Consider the following 21,852-nt stretch of genomic DNA (forward strand, 5'->3'; position numbering starts at 1 on the left):
ATTTCTTGTGCTTTTGACAATAAATAAGACGTTTATTATGTTATGTTCAACAAAGGTAATTAGTACTCGTATTTGCTTACACACCACTTTATGTTAAGGTCAAAAGGTCAATGTAAAATAAATCACATAATATGTATTCACTCGTTTAAGCCGAAAGCTCGTGGTAGATTTATTATGATATACTAGATCCAGATATCTGTGTCAGTGTCGAATATTCACCAAAATATGTGGCAAAATTATATTCTTTATAAGGAATTGTTTCTACGTGTGCAAAAATAATTTGCAAAGACTATAAGTCGTAATGTGTACTTACAATACAATAAATAAATCTAGTTTGTGTAAATCGCCCTGCCGTAGGAACTCACAAGATGTAAATAAAATGAATAAATAAATGGTATGTTTTCACCAGCTAAAAAATAAACTAGGTATGTCTTTTCATAGGATGCAATATATCACTTTTCCAACTTTTATTGAAAGTATCTAATAGGTCAAAACTGCCAATCGCCTCATATTTCACTATTTTATGTATTTGTTTTTCATTTTTAAGTATAACTTAAGGACAGGCAAAAACATTGACCATACCGCACCGACCATTCAGTCGTATATTTTTTTTTAATAGACAATTTACATTTACGAATGTAGTGCCGACGATGTACCTACATAGCTAGTTAGACTCATAGACGAACTTAATGGTTAAATTTATACTTGCATGAATTACACTTAAGTTAAAATTAAAATAATATAGGAATATTAAAATTTAAATAAATTGTTGCTATCAAAAATAGATGAAAATAAAAACATTTCCTGGCAACAAATAGAAGAAATAGTTCTCTAATTACATTCTTAGTTAGGATATTTATTTGATAATATTGCGAAATTACAGCAAAAACACACGTCTTATTCCAACTTCAATTACAATACAACGCAAGGAGACTACAAAATATTTCTCTTGATTATTACTTTCGTATATTTTATTAGATGTTCGTAAATTATAAGCTATATAACGCAGTGAAAATAAATATTAATGGGTAGAAAATATTGTAAGATACAATGCTAATTCATTTTTTCATTCATTCATTTTAGCGAGAGACCAGAGACCTAGTGTGGCCAAAAATAAAAAAAAAAATTCTGTTTCTCGACATTTTGTCGGCTACAACAGAAAAAAAACAAATAAAGGATTATTTGTTTTTTTTTGATTTTGTATTTTAATGATAAAAGCGAGTGTATATTTATTGGTTCATCGTTTCACGTAGCAACGTTCGCAATTAATATAATATTAGTATGAAACAGCGATTGAGTTTTTATTATTTTTTTATTTTTTCACGCAGCAACATTACATTTCTATAAAAGAATATTTGTATATACCTACTTTCTTTTTTTCGCTCCGAGTTCCCACTCTATAGTTATATATTTCACCGAGCAATAGTTACAGCCATATGAATTAACTGTTTTATTGGTCAACCACGGATCACGAGTTCCTGGTTCGATTCCCGGTCCGAACCAAAAATTTTAAACTTTATCTAAAAACAATATTTCAATTAATGGTGTCCATCTTGACATATGAACCGTCACTAATCATCTGTTATATATTTAAGAAAACTATACACCAGCAATTAACTTTAGCGGCCCGTCACACTGGTGGGACACTCGTTTAGACTAATAGTCCGTTAAAGAACTTAACGGGTCGCTAAAGTAACAAACATTGGTTGGTGAAATCAGCCCTAAAAATATAAACATGAGATTTTTGTGCAATTAAATCACCGAAATGAGCCCTCAGACTTTGACAATTCGAAGTTTACACTGTCAAACCCTTTTTTGAAAAACTAAAATGTCGACTATAGCTAACTTCAGGGTCTGTTTTTTGTGACGGTGAGCGCGCGCATTGTAAAAATGACTCTGATCATTTTCCCTAACGCGCCAATAGAAGTACCTATCTTAATATATATAAATCTCCTGTCACGATGTTTGTCCGCGATGGACTCCTAAACTACTTAACCGATTTTAAATAAAATTGGCTCACCGCGAGCAGTCTGGTCCAACTTAAGAGATAGGATATCTTAGATCTTTAATTATAGTCGCAATTTTATTTTATTGCAAATTATTTGTCACATGTTATATATATATGTATATATATACTACAATACTCACTTAAGGCTAAGCGATACTGAATACTTTAAAAACAAAATCAAACGCAGACGAAGTCGCGGGCAACAGCTAGTAACTTATAAATAAATAAGCTGGTGGACGATGTATTCGGTTAAAAACGTGTAACCATGTAACGTGCTAAAAAATTGGTGATGGTAGACCCAGATATTAACTTCAATACTAACAACGTTCAGAATGGCTCTTATATCTTTCATTAATAACTAGTAGGTATTATTGGAGCTAAATACTTACTTCCTTAGCGGAAGTATTTATTCCCATGTATGTTATTCTTATTTAAAATATAATATATCATATAAGAATAATAATATATCATATAAAAGAATATTGTATATTAAGCTTCTCTATAATTCATATTACTTGTTACTTTGAAATGACTCTACTACCAGTTCAGGACTTATTCTCATGAATGTTATTCTTCCTTACTCATGACATACTATAAAAGTATTAATTTTATAAAATATATCATTAAAGCCCACCAACCTGCATTGGAGCAGTGTTGTGGGTCTGTACTCTATAACCCTGTATCCCCAAGAAGTAAAATAAAACAACCGTACCGACTCTCATACTGTATATTAAGCTTCTTTATAATTCATATTACTTAATTACTCCACTGACAGATCGTAATGCTGTCTTTGGCAGAAACCTCTAACGTTGCTATTTTATTCAATCAATAAAAAAAAGACATAAACACAATTGCAACATTTTAATTATGTAATAACGCTACGCCGCTATTAATTATTAATTTTACGCTATGATACAAGACATATAAGATAGGTTAAACATCTTATCACTTATAACACCAGGACTTTTTGGACAAGTTGTTTGTAGATAGCAAGCAACCTCTGCTACATATACTGTCTGTCTGGGATAATGCTAGGGATCCAAATATGATACCTAAATAACCCAAAGGATATTAGAGATATACTTATCTCATACAAAATCAGGTACCATCATAGTACCAACAACTTTTAACAACGCCAGCACCAGTATATATGGGTTTTTTTCCGCCGCAACAATATTTCGCTAAGTACATCGATTCCATTACAAATCATCTATCCCCAATTTGTAACGTTCTATTACCATACTTTACTTAATCTCCTTTTCTCAATAAATTAATTCAAATCCATGCTAACTTTTCTTTCGCGCCAAGCGATCCTGTCTCACGTCACCGCCATAGATCATATACTTTTCTTTGATTGTCTGGTAAAGGCCTTTATTCTATTTTCAAATCACTATGAATATACTATCAAGGAGTATACAAACTACGGTTTTTTGATATATTTAATATAATCATCGGGATTATTATAGATAAACTACAGTACAACTAATTCCCTATTTCCTAACACGTGCATTTCGTTACATGGTATAATTTCACTTCCATGATTTTTACCTAACGTCGCTAAAGAAGTATATATAGTACATTTTTTTTTATTATTTATATAAATACCTACAGTACAATGTAATAAATAATTTCACAATAACTCAATGTAGCAAAACAAAATCTGTTAGCTGCTGTTTATTGGGTAACCGTGAGTTTATAGAAATAAATAAAGAAACCAAATCATTCACTTTCGCATGTTTGTTAAATAAATATTTTGTGGATAAATTGACATACTGGTGAATGCGCCAAAATCTCTTTGGCGTTTATGGTCCTCTGGTAACATTTCATCGTTCTGGTAGTAGCCCGCTTTCAGCGGAAAAGCTTGGGCGGGCATTGGGCGTGTTCAAAGCAAAGGGTTGGTCCGAAACAGATTGATTTGTGGCGCACACTTAGAAAAGTGACTACTACATACAAGTGACACTACTACACGCGTAGTATCAAATTTATATTGGACGAGTCACAGTCGCTCTGAGACCAAAACCTCTTACGCATTTATGGACTTTTAGTAACATTGCTACGTCATTGTAGGTTATTTTTGTTTTTTTTTTATAATTTCTGGCCCGCCAACCCGCTTTAAAGAAGCGTAGAATCTAGACTATACGAACCTCCCTCTCCTATTAAGGCTAATCTGTGAGGCTGATAAATTATATATAACACACATACATAATTTATCAGCCTCATGCTAATGCCTCACATTACGAGACGATCTAGGCATTATAAACGCGGATCAAAGTCAATAATGTAAAGCTAAAAGATAAAAATTTAGAAGGTACTTTTTACGCATAAGTATTTTTACAGTATATGATAACTAAAATAGTAAACTTAAAACTAATTCTTCAAGGGTTTGAAACGCTCACTGATCTAAGAATCTCACAACAAACTTAGCCGGGTACCTATTAATTTGTTATCATCATCTCACAATGTCACATAAAATTATTTGAGATTTATCTAGTTAAAGCAATAAACCCAAGCTTTGTTTTTAGTTTTCGTATATTTATGCTACCAGTTTTATTTACCCCGCCACGTCATCATTCATCAGTCAACATTGTATCATTAACTCCGACCCACCGCATCGCGTTGGCCGTCTTCTTTTTTAGGTGCGTAGGAAAAAGTGGTGTCAAAAAGCCTCAAATCTTTCTCCAAATTTGTCATTTATCAAATACCAAAAGGTCTGGTATTTTTAGTGTTTTGCAGTTCGTTTTTAATAATAATTCACGTAATTTACATAATTACTACCTAAGATTGTTTAACCCAAAATCGACATGTTACCTACTAAACTAGTAATTATTTATTAAGATTTCATGGTTTACTCAAAGTTATAAAGTACGGATTTCAATTAGTTAATAATTAATGAGTGTGAAATATTGACGATGAATGAAAGAGGTTTGCAATTGAAATTTCGTAGAAGGCTCGTAGAGGCTATCAATGGAAACCACGTAGCGGTGGTAAATTCCGAAGTTGTAGCACAAAATGCATGAGAATTAGTTATGAGCAATATGACTTGCTTTTGGGTAGGTAGATTTGTGGCTATGATAATAGTACCATTACTCAAATAATAACGTACTCTATAAATACTAGTATGCATAAGCACTCAGCAGACCGTACTAAATACATTTTGAAGATAAATTAGTTACGTAAATTAACGTAAAACATTAAAATGCTTTGGTAAAATAGGGTTCAATTACATCTCGTTTACTTAAGTGACCTAGTAAATGATGATTTTCACGAAAAGGGTTAAACAGGTGTTAGAACTTTGCATCATAGTAAATCCCTAATTTGTGGTAAATATATATGCATATATTATATATAGTACATATTTTATTATTTTATCAAAATAGTCATGATATTTATAAATCAATTGAGTGTATTGATAATTTTATACATACTCGTAGGTTTATAAATTTTATACGCAGTGAACTATTGTTTTTTTTAACGTTCTCTGTTTACGTATTTCAGTGACTGGCTAGACTGGCTGTCTGGCTGTCTAGCTGACTGAGTGGCAGTGTTTGTATTCTTATTGTAAATGACATATTTTCTGTTAAGGGTTTTTTTTAAATGATTTAGTTATTGCAACCCTAATTGTCAAAGTCAAAGTCAAAGTCAAATATTTCTTTATTCAAATAGGCACAGAGATGGCACTTTTGATGCGTTGATTATATACAAAATGTGTACATAAGAGTGAGTAGTGATTGCGATAACTACATTCATAAACTTAAAACTAAAGCTACGAGGGTTCCAAACGCGCCTGGTCTAAGAAGAAGCCCATAACGTTTGCTTCTAACGTTCAAATTATTGCAGTCACATTTTCTCTTAAATTTTGGTATATTTTTATGAACATACATACATAATATGAAAGTCCTATATTTTTAAAGTATAAGCATAAACATTTTCATGAAGACTAGAGAGATACGGCAAAAACACCTCAGTACTGCTGATACGTTATTACGACCAACTTGACTAGGAATACATATAGGCCAGGAGGGTTACAGGTTGGGATGGGAAAGTCTTGACGTAACTTAGATAACCATTGAAATCGCTGGCGAATCGTATAAGTATTGCATTTCTCGGGGTGCTCCAGCTTGAAAAGGTGTGCTAATTGCATAAACAACGAAAAACTGAAAAAAAATGCAAAAATCGCGTTTTTTTCCGGAAACAATCGCGTATATCTCGATAAATATGCATTTTAGAGAAAAAATGTATACTTATAAATTTGTTCGTTATGAAATTTCCTATAAGATAGAGTTGGTCCGATATCCATAAATTTGCAATTCTCGCTGCAAAATGCTCGAAAGTGCGAAAAAAGTAGGTCAAAAACAAGGTCATTTTAAATTGTTTATTGAACAATGAAAAAATTCTTCAATCACGCTATAAATTTCAAGAAAAGTACTTGGTTCCAATACAAATCGAACGCCGTAAGAGCGGTTACGATCGGGCTGATAGTTTTTGCATAATTCTATTGTTAATTAAGCTACCTTGAAAAAAAGACCTTTTTTAAAATTTTGTGCCAGGCTCAAAGTTATGAATCTTTTTTTGCGCCCCCGCTTTCACACCTTCTTGGACCCTTAAACTATCATACGCAATTGTTATCTTAACCATTTTTCAATTTTTAACAACTTTTTGAGCGGTTTTAAAAAGTTGAAAATTTTTGGCTTTTAAATAAATAAGCCTCTGAAGCGGGATTTGCGAGTGTGAAAAAATCGAAAGGTAGGGAAAAATAGTACTCGGAGAGACGCTTCTTTTAAAAAAAAATCATCCAATTTGGTCCGTTAGATGTTGAGATATTACATTCCAAAGTTGGGAAGGGTTTGCGGCGTAACGGTTAATGATGTAACAATAAATTTTATACCAATCGATACGTTTTTCCGAGATCTTTTCCTATGTGCTTTAAAAAATGACATAGGATGTGTGCATCACGCGCAAAAATTAGCATAAACATAATGTAGTGCGCGCTCGGAGGCGCGCTCGGGCCGGAAGTAGGAGGGGTGGGGATAGAGTGCGAAACTTGAAACGGGCGCTTCAAAATCGGCGCGCTCGCTTCAGGGTGACTTATCTCGGCTTCTACTGCACCGATTTTGACCATTTTTTTTTTAAACTGGGGTACAAGAAGGAGATAAATTCAATTTTCGTAGTTGCGTTTATCAATTTTTATAAATAAACAATCTGTATTCGATTTTCATAAACATGCATTTTTAAATGTTGCTAAAAATTAATGCTAATCGTGATATCATTATTGGGCACACATTGTACCTTGTAAAATAGTATTAAATTGAAAAATTTATGCGGAATAATGATATAAATTAATTTTATTGTTATTGAATTACTATAATACATTGAATAACAGAAGATAAGGTATAAATAATTGTAAAATATTGACATTTCCATTACATTTACATAAACTATAGTATTTATTTATTAAAAAATTGATTTATTACGTTAATTTTTGTTTTTTACACGGAATTTATACGATTATACGATTCGCCAGCGATTTCAATGGTTATCTAAGTTACGTCAAGACTTTCCCATATCTGAAAGATTTTCCCGTAATTCTCCTGGCCTAATAAGCTAGCAGGTGTTAACCGCACTGTTTTGTTTGGAGTTTGACTTTATTATACGTCACTTTGAAAGTTTTGTGCTTTGAAGCTATAGTGAATTCCAAAAAAAAATTGACTATGCAAAATGCCATTTCACCTATTGACTGTTTATGTACATCACTATCAAAGCGGAATAAATCCTGGTGTTTTATTTTTTTAAAGAATTATCGATTTGATACGAGAAAGTAAGAATAATGTTATAAGACTGAGTTAATGAGTAATGTTAATGAATAATGTTAATAATGACTGAGTTAATGAATAATGTTATAAGAATGAGATTACTCATTATTTTGGAGTTTACATTTACCGAATTTTCTCTGATTCGGTTCCCAAGGCTTCGGAAGTGGCTCTACCAATAAAGATTTAGCGTTTCGGCACGATGCCGCGTTACCCATAGGAGGTGTCAGACTGCATCGTCAATAGCCAATAAACCAGGTAGTCAAGGCTAATTTTTCAAATTTTTCTAATTATTTAATTGGGGGTTAAATAATAAGAAAAAATTACAAAAAATCCCAAATTTTACCAAATTTCCCAAAAAAATCAATTAACCCAAACACGATGGAGTGTTATAATTTAAGGTCGACTGGCGCAGTAGGCAGCGACCTTGCTTTCTGAGTCCAAGGCCGTGATTTCGATCATTTCGGTTCCCACAGCGGGAAAAAAGTTTGTGTAATGAACATGATGGTTTTTCAGAGTATGGTGTGGTGTGTTGGTGGTGTGTGGTGGTGGTGGGTGTTTATCTGTTTTTTATAAGTATTTATGGTAAAGTATTCTTAAACTATGTTAGTATCCATAACACAAGCTACGCTTACTTTGGGGCTAGAAGGCGATGTGTGTATTGTGGGTAGGGGTATGAGGGGGTTCAGCGATGTCTTTGTACAAAAGGCTTTCAAGTTCCAACAAACCAATTTTTTTATTTCTGGCAACAATGGCCATACCTGTGGACCAACATATTATCATAGTATACCGATTGAGCTTAATAATATGGTGTATTCCTTTTTGCTGTATAACAATACGATTATAATACGTTTTTATTAACGGTTACCTTCCTAAATGGCTAATAAATACCAAAATCAAAGTTAAAATAAATTCAAAATATTTTTTTTCTATTATCAATCGCCCAGCTTAGCGTATCTCAAATACAAATCAAGTTCTAACATCAATAGTCGGTCATGCATCCGGCTATCAACATGGGTCCACGTTGTTTACAACGATGTTTGTAAAATTGTCTGATACAGCAATATGCAATCGGTGCATTGCGTTGATGTACTCAAACCTCTTCTCATTTATGGACCTCTAGTAACATTGCATCGTAATTCTAGGTTGCTTCTGTAGATACTAATTTGCACTTTTAGCATACAAGCGCGCGCGGAGGGTTGTGGGCGTGACCGAGGGGTTTTCCCGAAAGTATTGATTTTGTGCATCGGACTGTCCTTCATTCACACCCACATATTATAGTTGAGGCTAGTGGATGCACTGAACCCTCTTTGTGTTTATGGACTTCTAGTAATGTAGCATCATTTTTTGATGTTGTTTCTGGTAATTTCACGTAAACCCGACTGAATCTTGGGTTAGTCTTGGGTTCTCTTAAATCCTTTGCTTGTGCAGTGGCATGACGCCCCACTGAAGGTTCTTGGTTCAACTCCCGGCAGGGACTCTAAGCGTTTTTAAATTGAGTTTTGTTTGGTTGTGGGAAGAATTAGCATTGGATACGAGTCATACTGACCTCAAGCTGCTATAACGATGTCTAATAGAAAGCCACTACGGGTTCTAGATGTAGAATAGTAATAATAAATTAGTGTGCTGATAAAATTACATTACGCTAGTGCAATAAATGAATGTAGATTTTCACGTTTGGGGGTGTACATTTTCAAGTTAACAAACATAGCCTCGATGGTCGCGTAGATCCTTTTATATCATTTTATTATCCCTTTCTTCCAAACCGCACTTGGTCCGCGACCTAGACCCTTCTCATTATGAGAGGGGACCTGTGCCCTGTACTGGGCCCGTAATGGGTCAATGAAGAAGAGCGTGTTTCTCTAAAATATTTTAATCTATGTGATGGCATAAAAAAGCTTAGGGCATAATGGCATAATGCAGTTAGTAATATATATATATATTAAATCAATGGTGGTTATCTGCTTAGGTGATCTTAACTTTGCCAGCATCCAATATCTGTTAGTTTTTGAAAAAAGCAAGCTTACCTCTTTTATTTTATGCCCCTAATCCCGGGTATTCTTGCAGCGTGAATATTTCTACCACATAATACTAATGGGATATCTGTTCCTTTAGGCTTTTCATAATAATAATTCTATTTCTCTTTTTGGGCTAGTACGCCCGGCAGATGTGAGCTATGCTAGAACGTTTAAAAATACTTAAATACACAGTTTTATTATGCACCTAAGAATTACGAAATCTATCTAAAATACTAACCTATGTATTTTACCAGTGTCAAAAAATATATTTGCATTTTCTTTAAAATTAAATTAAAATATTGGCCTAACTCCAGTAGCCATTGATGCGTTACACCATGAATTTACCTCTTGGCACCATCATCAGAATCTTGTCATCAGCCAATCCATAAGTCTCTTCAAAACCAATCATTTCAGTCTAAGTTCAAAATGTTTATCATCACTAAGTCAAATCAGTCAAATTGCAATTGCGTCTTTTTTCAAAATAAGTTTTGAAATCAAACTTTTATTCCTATAGTTCAAATTATTATTTTATATAAAATTATTCCTGTTGCATTGAATCATACAAATTCTTAAGCTTTCAAATTGTATTAAACAAAATGTAAAAATACGTATAATGAAATGTATATACATTCGTTTTAATTTAAGCTGAATAAGCTGTTCATGGAATTGATACCTTTATTCGGTATTGAACAGTTTCTGGACTCAACATATTTGTGATAAACACCCGGACTCCTATGAAGCTAAAGGAACAATACCTATTTAGCCGACTTATTATAGTTTATAGAAAGTTTATTGCAGACTGCTGCAAGGTTAGCAAGACCCGTATTTAGTCGGGCTCCCAGAAAGGTGTCGCAGTAGCTCAAGGGACCTAGTTGCTGCAAGAAACGCATGGAATTCTATTTTTAGTACAGTTGCGGGTAATATGAGATTAGCATTATAGAATGGTAATTTCACTAGGACAGCATAAAGATAGTAGAGGCATAAAAGTACTCATTGTCATTACACGTCACGTCATTTTTCTCGAATAGACAACCTTTTCGTTTTGTATAGGTTTTCACTTAAAATCTTTAAATTAAATAAAAACCCATAAATTTTACCTTTATTACTGTTGTCCAATTGATCGTCATAAATAATGACGCTTGGTTGTATTTGTTTTGAGTCAAAAGTATTATTTTTGCGGTGATAGTCGAGTTTCACTCGAATAGAGTAACATTGACGTTATATTTAATATATATACTAATACTGCATCCCATTATTGCAAATTATTGTTTTAATTAAACGTCATAGACAAAATAGCACTTGAAGTTTTGCTCTACAATAAAATACATAATTTCAACAAAACACTTTAAACGGTAAAGTGAAAAAGTTCAATACTTAAATGGCGAATGGGCACGCTCAAGCTATAGTATCTTAGGACTTCTTTCTTCTTCTTTATATTCATTGCGCATTATTAAAAAATAATCAATTAATGGAATTTCCTTCGTGAAATTAACTCATGTGTCGTATCGTAATAGTAAAAATAAAACATTGTTTTTATTAGACAAAAACCCTTGTATTATTTGTGAAGACGAATTAGCATCGACACTCATAACATGATAAAATGGTATGGCATAAAATGGTACGTGAACAAATGTGCAGGGAATCGCTAATTTTATATCGTTGACATTATGAAATTGCATTCGAATTTATTCAATAGTCACAACCTGATGCTCTACAAGAAAATTTCAAAATATATTTTAATAAAATTATAACTAACCAAACTCGATTAAATAAAATGAATATGATTTCAGACACCGAGCACATATTTCCGTTTTCATAAAAAAAAATAGCTATGAGATATATTGACGACCCTAAAACTATACCTACGATCACATCTACACGTGTATGTTTATGAGAGTCTTAGTTTTTGTCTTAATATCAAATCTTTTTTCTGTTGGTATACTAAGCCGTTAAACCATTTGTCTTTAAATGTAGGTACAGCTGATGTTATGGTTGTCACTACTGGTATTTTTGTTTAAACTTTATTATACTATGTAATACTTTGTATGAAAAAAATACCGTTATTGCGATATAAGAAATCCCAGAAATGATTGTGGATCATAAGTTTTAGATTTTCCAGAATACTTTAATATGCATAGTACCCCTGTGACAAAAGATAACCTGTTTAAAAAACCGACAAGGTAACTGTTTTTCTCAGTTACTGTTATATTATAAACAACAGTACTTTTTCAGTATCTGAAAAAGTAGTAGACATACAAACATTGATGTAAAACGTTTTCTAAGGACGTTGGACTAGGCTTCCGTCATTTTTGCCGTATCTCGTTAAACTCGGTGTACAATGTATGCTCAGAATGACGAAGGGTAGTACTTTCGCTTTCAATGCTCAGCACGCGTTATTGATTCCCTACCAAGGTGTGTTATTGGTGCACTAGAACTTACCTAGTGCATATGTATAGCCTAGGGGCGGAGCGACAGGTTGATCTGTTCCCTATCAACTTATGCGCTCCTAGTACTTGGCTCTATAGAAATTTCTGAACTGCAATACCAAAATGCATTTTCCCATGGGATAATATTATTATGTTCCATGGGAAATGTGCCAATAATACGTAACACCGTGAAACTTTTAATCAACAGGTATATAATAAAATCCAGTGTCCACTTTCATAGTATCAATAAGGCCGGATAACTCTCGTTTCAAAGGATTGCACGTTTTATACGTTAGGAGAGAATAGTATTAAATTTAGATCAATTCAAATATTTTAGTTATTTGGACTGATTCAGGTAAAGATTATTTTAAATCTACTTACAATTTACCTACTAACGAGTATGGCTAGTTAGAGTTTAAATTAAACAGATAGCTATTGATTAAAAATACTGTTTTGTACGCAACAAAATAAATTGAAATGATCTTACGTTTGCGAATGATTCAGATTTAGCCGAGTTGCTAATTTTATTCAGACAGACTATACAAGGCTCACTTACGTACGCAAAAGATATAGAAAACTGCATTCACGGCCAATAAATATAGATCAGGGCCGGATAATCGACGGTTTATTACCTACCATGTGCGCAGCCCGTTTCTCAGAAGGCTCCCTTACGACGTCCATAAAAGCTGTGGTAACATGTGCATTTGTGCATAGCGTAGGCATCAGTATGTTCCGATGAAACTTAGTTTGTGCAGGTTACAGAAAACATGATTATTTAACTAGTGGTAAATACACAATACTCATTCCTAAGAATAGTAGATTTTTATTTTAAACCTGAAACGTATGATTTACAAAGCGATGCAAATATTGACAAAGAGGGATATTCAAATTGGTTATGCTCGTTTTAGTTTGTAATATATAAGTAATGCATTTAAATATAAACATTTAAATAAAAGATGACGCCATTCTGATTTCCCTGAAGTTCTTGAACCTAATTGCGGAATTATTTTTTTTTTGTCTCGATTTCTACACACGTATCTCCGGTTGTCTTTGTGATATCTGACAACACAAACAGTGTGACTAGGCAGAAATTAGATCTCCGATTCAGTCTCGGAACGACTTCAACCCTCTGTTGTGGCATTACCCCTGGTGTTTTAGTAGCCCTAATAAAATCGATGCAATGAAACAGAATTTAACGTTACCAAAACGGAAGCTTGATTGGCAGTTTCGCGATCCGCCAACTCCGCGAGAACACATTTAGACATGTACGAGTACATAATTATTTCTGACCGCGTAAAATAACGAACAGCTCACGTAAACGTTAGTGCTTGTTCAGTAGGTACAGAAGCGAGAGAGCTAGAGCTTTGGTTTTATAATAGGTGAACATGAACACTTGGGTGTTACTAAAGTTATTTGCTAACAGATACAGGTAATTGCTGGGCTTCTTGCCGGCTGGGAAAAATCTCAGTAGAATCTGCATTGCAAATTAGTGCAAGGGTCGCAAAAGACGCAACTTACTTTACTTGAAATTTCAAAATATCTTGAAAATGCAACCACCGATGGACGCCGTTTAAGTACTTGTTCTAGACGAATTCAGAAATTAAAAACATTTGACAAAAAAATCAAACTTTGTTAAAGTACTATAAACCAAGAAATAAATATTTTCTGCAATATTTAGAAATCGGTGACAAATAAAATGTAGAAAATTACTTACTTATTACTTACTTTCTTACTACTTATCTATATAAAAGCGAATTGTATAAAAAGTATATGATCTTTACTTAGTATTTTTTTACATTTCTACAGGCATCGACTAAAAATGTTATAGAAAATATTTATTTCTTGCTTTTTAGTAGTTTAACAAAGTTGTTTTTTATTTGTCAAAAGTTTTAAATTTCTTAATTTCACAGACACATTCAAATTTTTTTTAAAGATATGCGTATCTTTAAAAATTTATGCGTTTATCTAACGATCAAAAAAGTTTAAGTACTATATTACATTAGTGATGGGAGTGTTAAGGAACCAGTAACATCAGTCAGGAGATATACTTTCACTTTTAAGACTTGTGTAAGCCAGGAGGTGTAAGCGTAAACTTTGCACGACAAAAGATATATAAATAAAAACCTATATAAACTTATACGAATCTGAAATTAATTTTAAGAGAACAAGGAACAAACCAAATTTTAAATATATTACATTAGTGATGGGAGTGATAATGTATTTCAGTTTACGTATGGATAATGGCGTAAAGCTAGGGCTGTTGCTTCACCTTTCGTATTGTTATATTAATTATGAACACTACTTAATTGTAGTTTTATATATTTTTCAAAATAAGCATTACTAGTAGGTAGCAACTAAAACGATTTGCATCTCCAATTTTAGATTTTATAAACAGCCTTAAAGAGCCTTTTTGTATTTTTTTCTAGTGAATCTTCTCACGGAAAGACTTTAACTAAGTTTTATGTACCGTTAATAGCGACAATGTACTATGTAAATTGTTATCTTAGAAACCCATGCCCAACATTTGTCAATCACCATGCGTTTTAAAAACAAATATTGCATTTTCCCTTTTTCACAATTGTTGGTTGGATAAAAGACCAGATTCAGGCAATTTTCAGTTAAACCATTAAAGATGGTAAGGAAAGACAGAGATTATCTCGAAAAACTAGTATTCACTGGCAAAGCTGAACGATAAAGATTAGGTGCCGTAGTCCGATGCGTTGATCTGACCAGATTCGCTGCTCACTCGACACTACCGTCTTCGATGCTCTCCAAGTTGCTGGCGATAGAATTAAATGGCTTTCAATCGTGAAGAGAAATGCGTGGATGTAGGTGATCACGGCCCTGAGGAGCACGACTAAAGGAAGTAGATCGTTAAAATAATTAAACATATTAAAATAATTAGTTATCTCTACATAATTATATATAACATTTTTTATATAACCCTAACAATAAATAATTGGGAAAACCATACTCAAAATTGTGCGTTAGAGGTAAATTTTACAATTTTTTATGCCTAAAAATTTTGTAAATCTCAGAATCAGGAAGTCAGGCTCAGAAATTTGGTGAAAACTAATCTTTTTTTAACCATGAAGAATTTCTTACATTTATTAAAAGTATAGTATTATTAACTTAATTGAAATTTTAGGATCTTAGTACGACGGAACGTAGTAGTGACGACTGACAACCCTAACTAAAAGACGCCTGTAGCGCTCTCTCCGTACCTCCCGAACTTCCCAACTTACAGACGGTCTGTTTACACGAACGCGCTTGTTCCACCCGTTTGATCTTTATAAATGCTATAGGTATTTTGAGAATAACCCGACTGAAAGCCAAATGTTCGCTTTAATAAAAAATACGATGATTTTTAAGAACGACAACCTTGATACACTGTTTACTCTACTCGGTGCTCCGTTTATGAACATTTTTGATTTAACGTACATTTGTTTGAAAGTTTTAATTCAGGACTAGACGTAGAATTATGACTTCTCGAATCTGAAAATATTTTCTTCATAATGTTCAGCCTATTATATGATATCTAAATGACTAAATGTACAAAAAATGGCAAGCCGTACACTAAGTAGATGCAAGCGACTTCCGAAAAGGAGGAGGTTCTAAGATGTATTTTTTTGTGCTAGTTAAAGGATTTCTTGGTTAATTATCGTGAACCATCGATATGAATACAGAATCTTTCTTGTGAACCGACTTTCAAAATTATTTTTTTGTCTGGAATTTAATACTTAGGTTCTTGAAGTGATCCCATGTCACCCAGTCCTAATGATCAAATCTTTATTATTTATGAAGTTACTGAAAAAAACATAGGTTAGTGTATCTTACTAAAAAATGTCCGCTAACTAGTAAGTTAGCATATAATTTATAGCATAGCATAAATGCTTCGAAAAAAGCTACTTCATTTATAAAATATCGTTTTTTATCTATACGAGCAGCGGCACAAAATTAGAATTAGGATACTTTAAAAATAGAACTAGTGATTGACACTACGATTCATGGTTATCGATGTGTGCGGGCTAAAGATTAAGGCGGGGCACACAATAGAATTCGGTAGACTTTAGAAATTCTTTTGTGCATATCACAGAATTAAGGGCATCCAGAAACCGAGTACACGTATAACATTTAAGCATTAAAACCCAATCCACTTAAGTAGTGTTTCAAGAACAAATTGTTAGTCACTTCATACCATTTAGCAGTTGAAAGTAATTATTTTACCTTTAATGTTCTAAACGTTTACTATAAAATGACAAAAAGTTTGTGAACTAGCAACATTCCGCGGGTGTAAAGTGAGACGTGCGCGGGGCGTTTTCACTGTTTTTGGACACATTGCACTAAATACTATTAAGGCTGAATGAGGATTCTTAATTCGGTGGTGTATATTATAAATAATAAATATACATTATGACTGTAAATATCGTACAATTCTACTATCGATTCTACACTAAAATGTTATTTTTTAACCCAAATTGAAGCTTTTTTTTATCAAGGGGGACACAAGTCTGATTAATAATAAATTCAAATTCAAATTCAAATCTTTATTTGCGTGATTGCAGGTTAACAAATTTGATCTTATAATAAAACATAACAAGTTCCGTGCTACAATCTGCCATTCTATGGCATGCAAATTATAACAACACCTATTATAAAATTATTTTTCCATTTTATACAAAATGTCAGAAAATAAATTCAACTTAAAATTGAATATTATAAAGTAAACTAAAATATAAACACAGAAACACAATTATTTAAACCTTAAGATTTAGATATTCTTCTACTGCATAAAACTGACGAAGCATAAGCCATTCAATAATTTTAATCTTAAATTTAGGCAGAGGTATGTCAATAAAGTATTTGGTAATTTGTTATAATTTGTTATTGCCATACAATAAACATTTATTTTATATAAAGTGAGGTTTACTTTCGGACATACTAATTTATTACCACGCCTACAATGCTTCGCCTGCTGTTCTTTTTTAGTTCTAAAGTAATGTCCATACTTTTTTTACAAATAGGCACATTTCCTTAATATACATGCAGGGTAAGGGTAAAATGTTGAGTCTTTTAAAGATTGGTTTTGCACTATCCAAAAAATGGGCCCCAGTTATTGCCCTGACACATTAAACTTTACTTTCACATTAAATTAATTCTTCATGATTCGTATTTTGATTTTGATGATTTTGATTCATGATTTTTACCTGCTTAGATTTTTTTTTTATTGAAGGCTGAACTCACATGAATTTTCGTCGGAAATTGCCCTACTAGTTTCAATTATCATATTTGACTTTAACTACTTACCTATCGTTAAAATTCTTACCAGCATTATCATCTTATTCAGAATAGTATCTGGTTTATGAATATTATTATATGCATCAATTATGTATGGTACTTACACCCCTTTGTATTACAGTTCTTTCTGATTTAAAAAATCTATTCTTTGCTTTTATATAGGGTGGATCGAAGGCGCAATACCAGTTCCTTCTCGAACATATACCGCTATGGAGACCTGAATTTCTACAGTCCATAAACTTATAGCGGTCACCGACCCTAATAAAAGTCACAGGTATAATATTCAGTTGAAATTCTGGTCGACGCGAATTGGATTTACATGACTATTTTGAATCATAAATAATAATGACTATTTTGAATCATAAATAATAATACCTTGTAAAATGTCATCAATTTAGTGCTGTTATTTATATAAAAGACATTTTGCAGGGGTTTTGTCTCTGGAACATTGCGTCCTCGTGAATCCTCAATGCCATAATTCATTAACATCAGATCATAAGTTTTACCTATTTTTAGCTCAGAGTTTGATTTCATTTTGCGTTTTATATTCATTCGCATCGTAAACAAATTTATTAGGAGAAAATTATGTCGGAACAAAATAAAACATCACATTAACGGCCGCAATGATACCTATTAAAAACTGTGTTCACCGGAAATGTCCGGCATTCAGGATTCACATAAATCGCTGGCGAGGTTTTACTGTGTCTCTTCAAAATAATAATTTGTGATCGTTATTCTGCTGTGCGACTTATGCGAATTCTAGTATATAAATATTTTTATTTATAATACCGGACTATACATGTTTAATAAATTGTATACGAAGTGTGTGTGACCCTTTAAAGATAGTGTGGGGACATGGGTCCAGCATCCAAACTCTAAGTTAGTATGAAATACCGCCGTCCTGCCAAGATGTTTGAAAGCGTTGAGGGTTTAACATAACTGTTATACCCATCTACATCTCTTACCACCAGGTAAGACTGCAGTCAAGGGAATAAAAATTGATGCAACAATCGTATCGTATCCGTCAGTAAATCCGTTAATACACACTGAATAATATTTTAAATTAGGTAGGTAAAATGGATTGAACTCTGTGGATTGTAATCGAATATTAATGTTTCTATACCTACTTAAATTCGAATTAAAATTAAGTAGATATGGGAGCACCATGAGTAAAGCGAGCGGCAAGCGTCAATCGTCGCCTGCCGGCTTGAGAGCAATTTAACCCATCGTCAAAGCCCTCCTGTTAATTTACAAGCTGAAAAGTGATGACAAGCCCCGAAAGAGCGTGTGGAACGTCGAGTTCACTTAGTGTGTGATATACCCAGCTCTTGTGGATACAAGATCAGGGTATATCACACCGAATATTATTCGTATCAAAAACACTTGTTTCTACGAGAGGCAATCGAAATTTGTAGCCACATAAATTCTGCATAGAGTTCAAATGAGTTCGTAACACGTGTATAAAGATCGATTGATAGAAAATAGAAGCTCCCAGTAAGAATTTATTTCCAAAATCATCCAATTGCGCGGTTTGTTTAAGTTAAACCGATTAGGTGGCGAGGCGTGCACGTGGGTGAGAACAGACGTGCGGCAGGCGAGCTCGCAGCGATGGGAACTTACAGCGTGCAATAATAGCTTCACAGCACCGAATTTAATTCTGAATATATCAGAAATTTACATCCGCTGGTGCATATGAATCAACGCGCTGTCAGTTATGCCCACCGACGCGTATGTCTGCGATTACTTGTATCATAGTCTCGTAGGTATATCTAATCATATACATCAAATAGAGGCAGTGTGTCATTTAGCAGACAAGTAAAATAATTTGGAGAAATCCTTCAGCCGATAGCCAGTTATATCGTGTGTTACTACTAACGTGTACTAAAAATGTAAGTGCTATGGGAAGTATCATGAAATAAAAGCGGGTCAATTTCTAGGGTATATATATTCATAGTCTCGTAGGTATATCTAATAATATGGATCAAATAGAGGCAGGGTGTCTAACAGGGTAAGCATTCAGCAGACAAGTAAAATAACATGGAAAAATCCTTCAGCCGATAGCCAGTTATATCGTGTGTTACTACTAACGTGTACTAAAAAACCTATGTGCTATGGGAAGTATCATGAAATAAAAGCGGGTCACATTCTGGGTGGAAAGGGTCACCTTCCATTCTAATTATTCTAAAAGAGACACTATAGCCAACATTAGGTACCTACTACCAATATACCAATTGGACTGGCTCCATTCGTTCTACCCGCTCACGGTCGGCTATGTTGGTCACGTTCGTGACGTTAACACTGCTGATGATTGTCCATTTAAAGAATGGTTGCACATAGGTCGAGGAATCAATGGAAGTTAAGGTTCCTAGTTGATAGACGAAACCGCATCATTCTGATGCAGGTTCCATTGGAAAGCGCAGCTTCGATAAAAACCTCACTAGGTGGACAGATGATATAAAGCGAGTCGAAGGGTGTCGCTAGGCACAGGTGGTATCAGATCATGGAGAAAGCAGTGGACTGTCATTGTTGAAATGATGGTAAAAATTAAAGACCGGTTAATTTGACGGGCGATTGGCGCAGTTTGCAGCGACCCTGCTTTCTGAGTCCAAGGCTGCGGGTTCGATTCCCAGCTGGAAAATGTTTGTGTGATGAGCATGAATGTTTTTCAGTGTCTGGGTGTTTATATGTATATTATTAATAAAAATATTCATCGGTCATCTCAGTACCGATAACACAAGCTACGCTTACTTTGGGGCTAGATGGCGATGTGTGCGTTGTCGTAGTATATAAATTATTTATTTATTTTTATAAATTTAGGTGAAAAGGCCAACAAAATTTTGAGGAAACCAAATTGAATACTCTTGAAATGATGTTTCATGTATTTGATAAATTCATATTCATAAATTTTAATGTTTTTGTTTCAAGGTGCAGCGCCCATGTTTCCGGGGATGCGTGGGGTTCATGGGCAGATGCTGTCCGGGGGCTCGTTGGGAGGTGGCTCGATCAGTGGACTGGGGGGTTTCGGACACCATTTGTCATCACCGCTGCCTGCGCCGACTCCCGATCGCAAGCCTCCCACGCCACTATCCTCCCTGCCACAGTCATCAACACCGACAGCGATACCAACTACGTCGTCGCCTTGGATATGAAAGCATCATTAGTAGGTATATTTTCTACGTTTTGTTCCGGATTGTTATCCTTTGTTTTAACAATGTACAATGTTAAAACAAAGGACTCTGTTACACAACTGAATCTTACGGAATTCCAATCCAGATATATGATGTAGCTAATACTTACAACAATTTATCTCCTATTGTACACCCAGACATCCGCTAAGAAAACGATTTCAGAGGACTAATTTCTCAATTTGCCATGGAAACCAAAACCTTTTTTGTAGGAGATAATTTTCAAAATATCCTTTACTTTCTTGCACGACAAGCAAAGGCAGGAGACAAAAATGATATCCCCCGATTATGTCCCTCGACAAGGGATAAAATTAACGTGTCTACTTGGCAAAGCATGGTAACAGGAAATAGTAGAAGTTTACCCCTTAGTTTATTAGTACACGTATATCTATTATTTCGATATTATTTTCACTTGCATGCGCTAATGCTTGCAACGCCAGTTGATAAAGGTGTGGGACAAGATAAAATTATATCCTATCCAGACGCAGGCTATTTCAAAACATTTGATTGTTTCCCTACTGTGTTCCCCTTTTTATTCCCTTCAAAGAAATTATTATTGAAAAGAGGTTTGCGATAGTTGATTAAATACTTAGATATCGAGTAAATTTGACACCTATTCAAAGTGTTTTAAAAACTCAAAAGTTTCTAATCGTTGATTCTTTGCAGATTAATAACAGGAGTAACCAAGAAACACACTTTAATAAAAATCTCAATAAAAATCTTTGAATTATACATACATGCCAAACATGATATATAATTTAAAGATTTTTATTTATTATCTATTAACCCACTTATTTTTTATTTACAGTTTCAAACTTCGTATATGAAGAAGGCTTCAATTAGTCAACGACGCTGAATGGAGTCACTGTCGTTATATCCATCTTAAAACTTTGATTTTGTGGAGGTCCCATTTTAAACGTAAACCTTGACCCCCTTTGCAAAATTGTCATTTTCTCTTAATGTTAAAATGTTATTATTTTAATTAGCTTAAGTACCTATTTAAAACTGAAAGTTAACCAAGAGTTACGGATGATTAACTATCAAAATGTAGCGAGTTCATGCCGCTAGGGTTTTGTAGGTATCATAAAATCGCTGTATCTATTGAAAGTA

General features: G+C 33.7%; 1 protein-coding gene across 2 annotated transcripts in view; it reads left to right on the forward strand.

Annotated features, from left to right (window-relative positions):
• LOC120636209 (forkhead box protein F1-A-like) overlaps positions 1-21,852 on the forward strand; it is a 42,855-nt gene extending 21,003 nt beyond the window's left edge. The window contains exons 2-3 of one of the 2 annotated variants that reach the window (XM_039907570.1): positions 20,483-20,721; positions 21,551-21,852. In XM_039907570.1, coding sequence (XP_039763504.1) covers positions 20,483-20,706 — 224 coding nt within the window. In that variant the 3' untranslated portion in view covers positions 20,707-20,721; positions 21,551-21,852. The remainder of the gene's footprint in view (positions 1-20,482; positions 20,722-21,550) is intronic. The other variant, XM_039907569.1, reaches the window with a different exon arrangement.

This window comes from Pararge aegeria, chromosome Z (genome assembly GCF_905163445.1).
Source record: "Pararge aegeria chromosome Z, ilParAegt1.1, whole genome shotgun sequence".
Classification (NCBI taxonomy): domain Eukaryota; kingdom Metazoa; phylum Arthropoda; class Insecta; order Lepidoptera; family Nymphalidae; genus Pararge; species Pararge aegeria.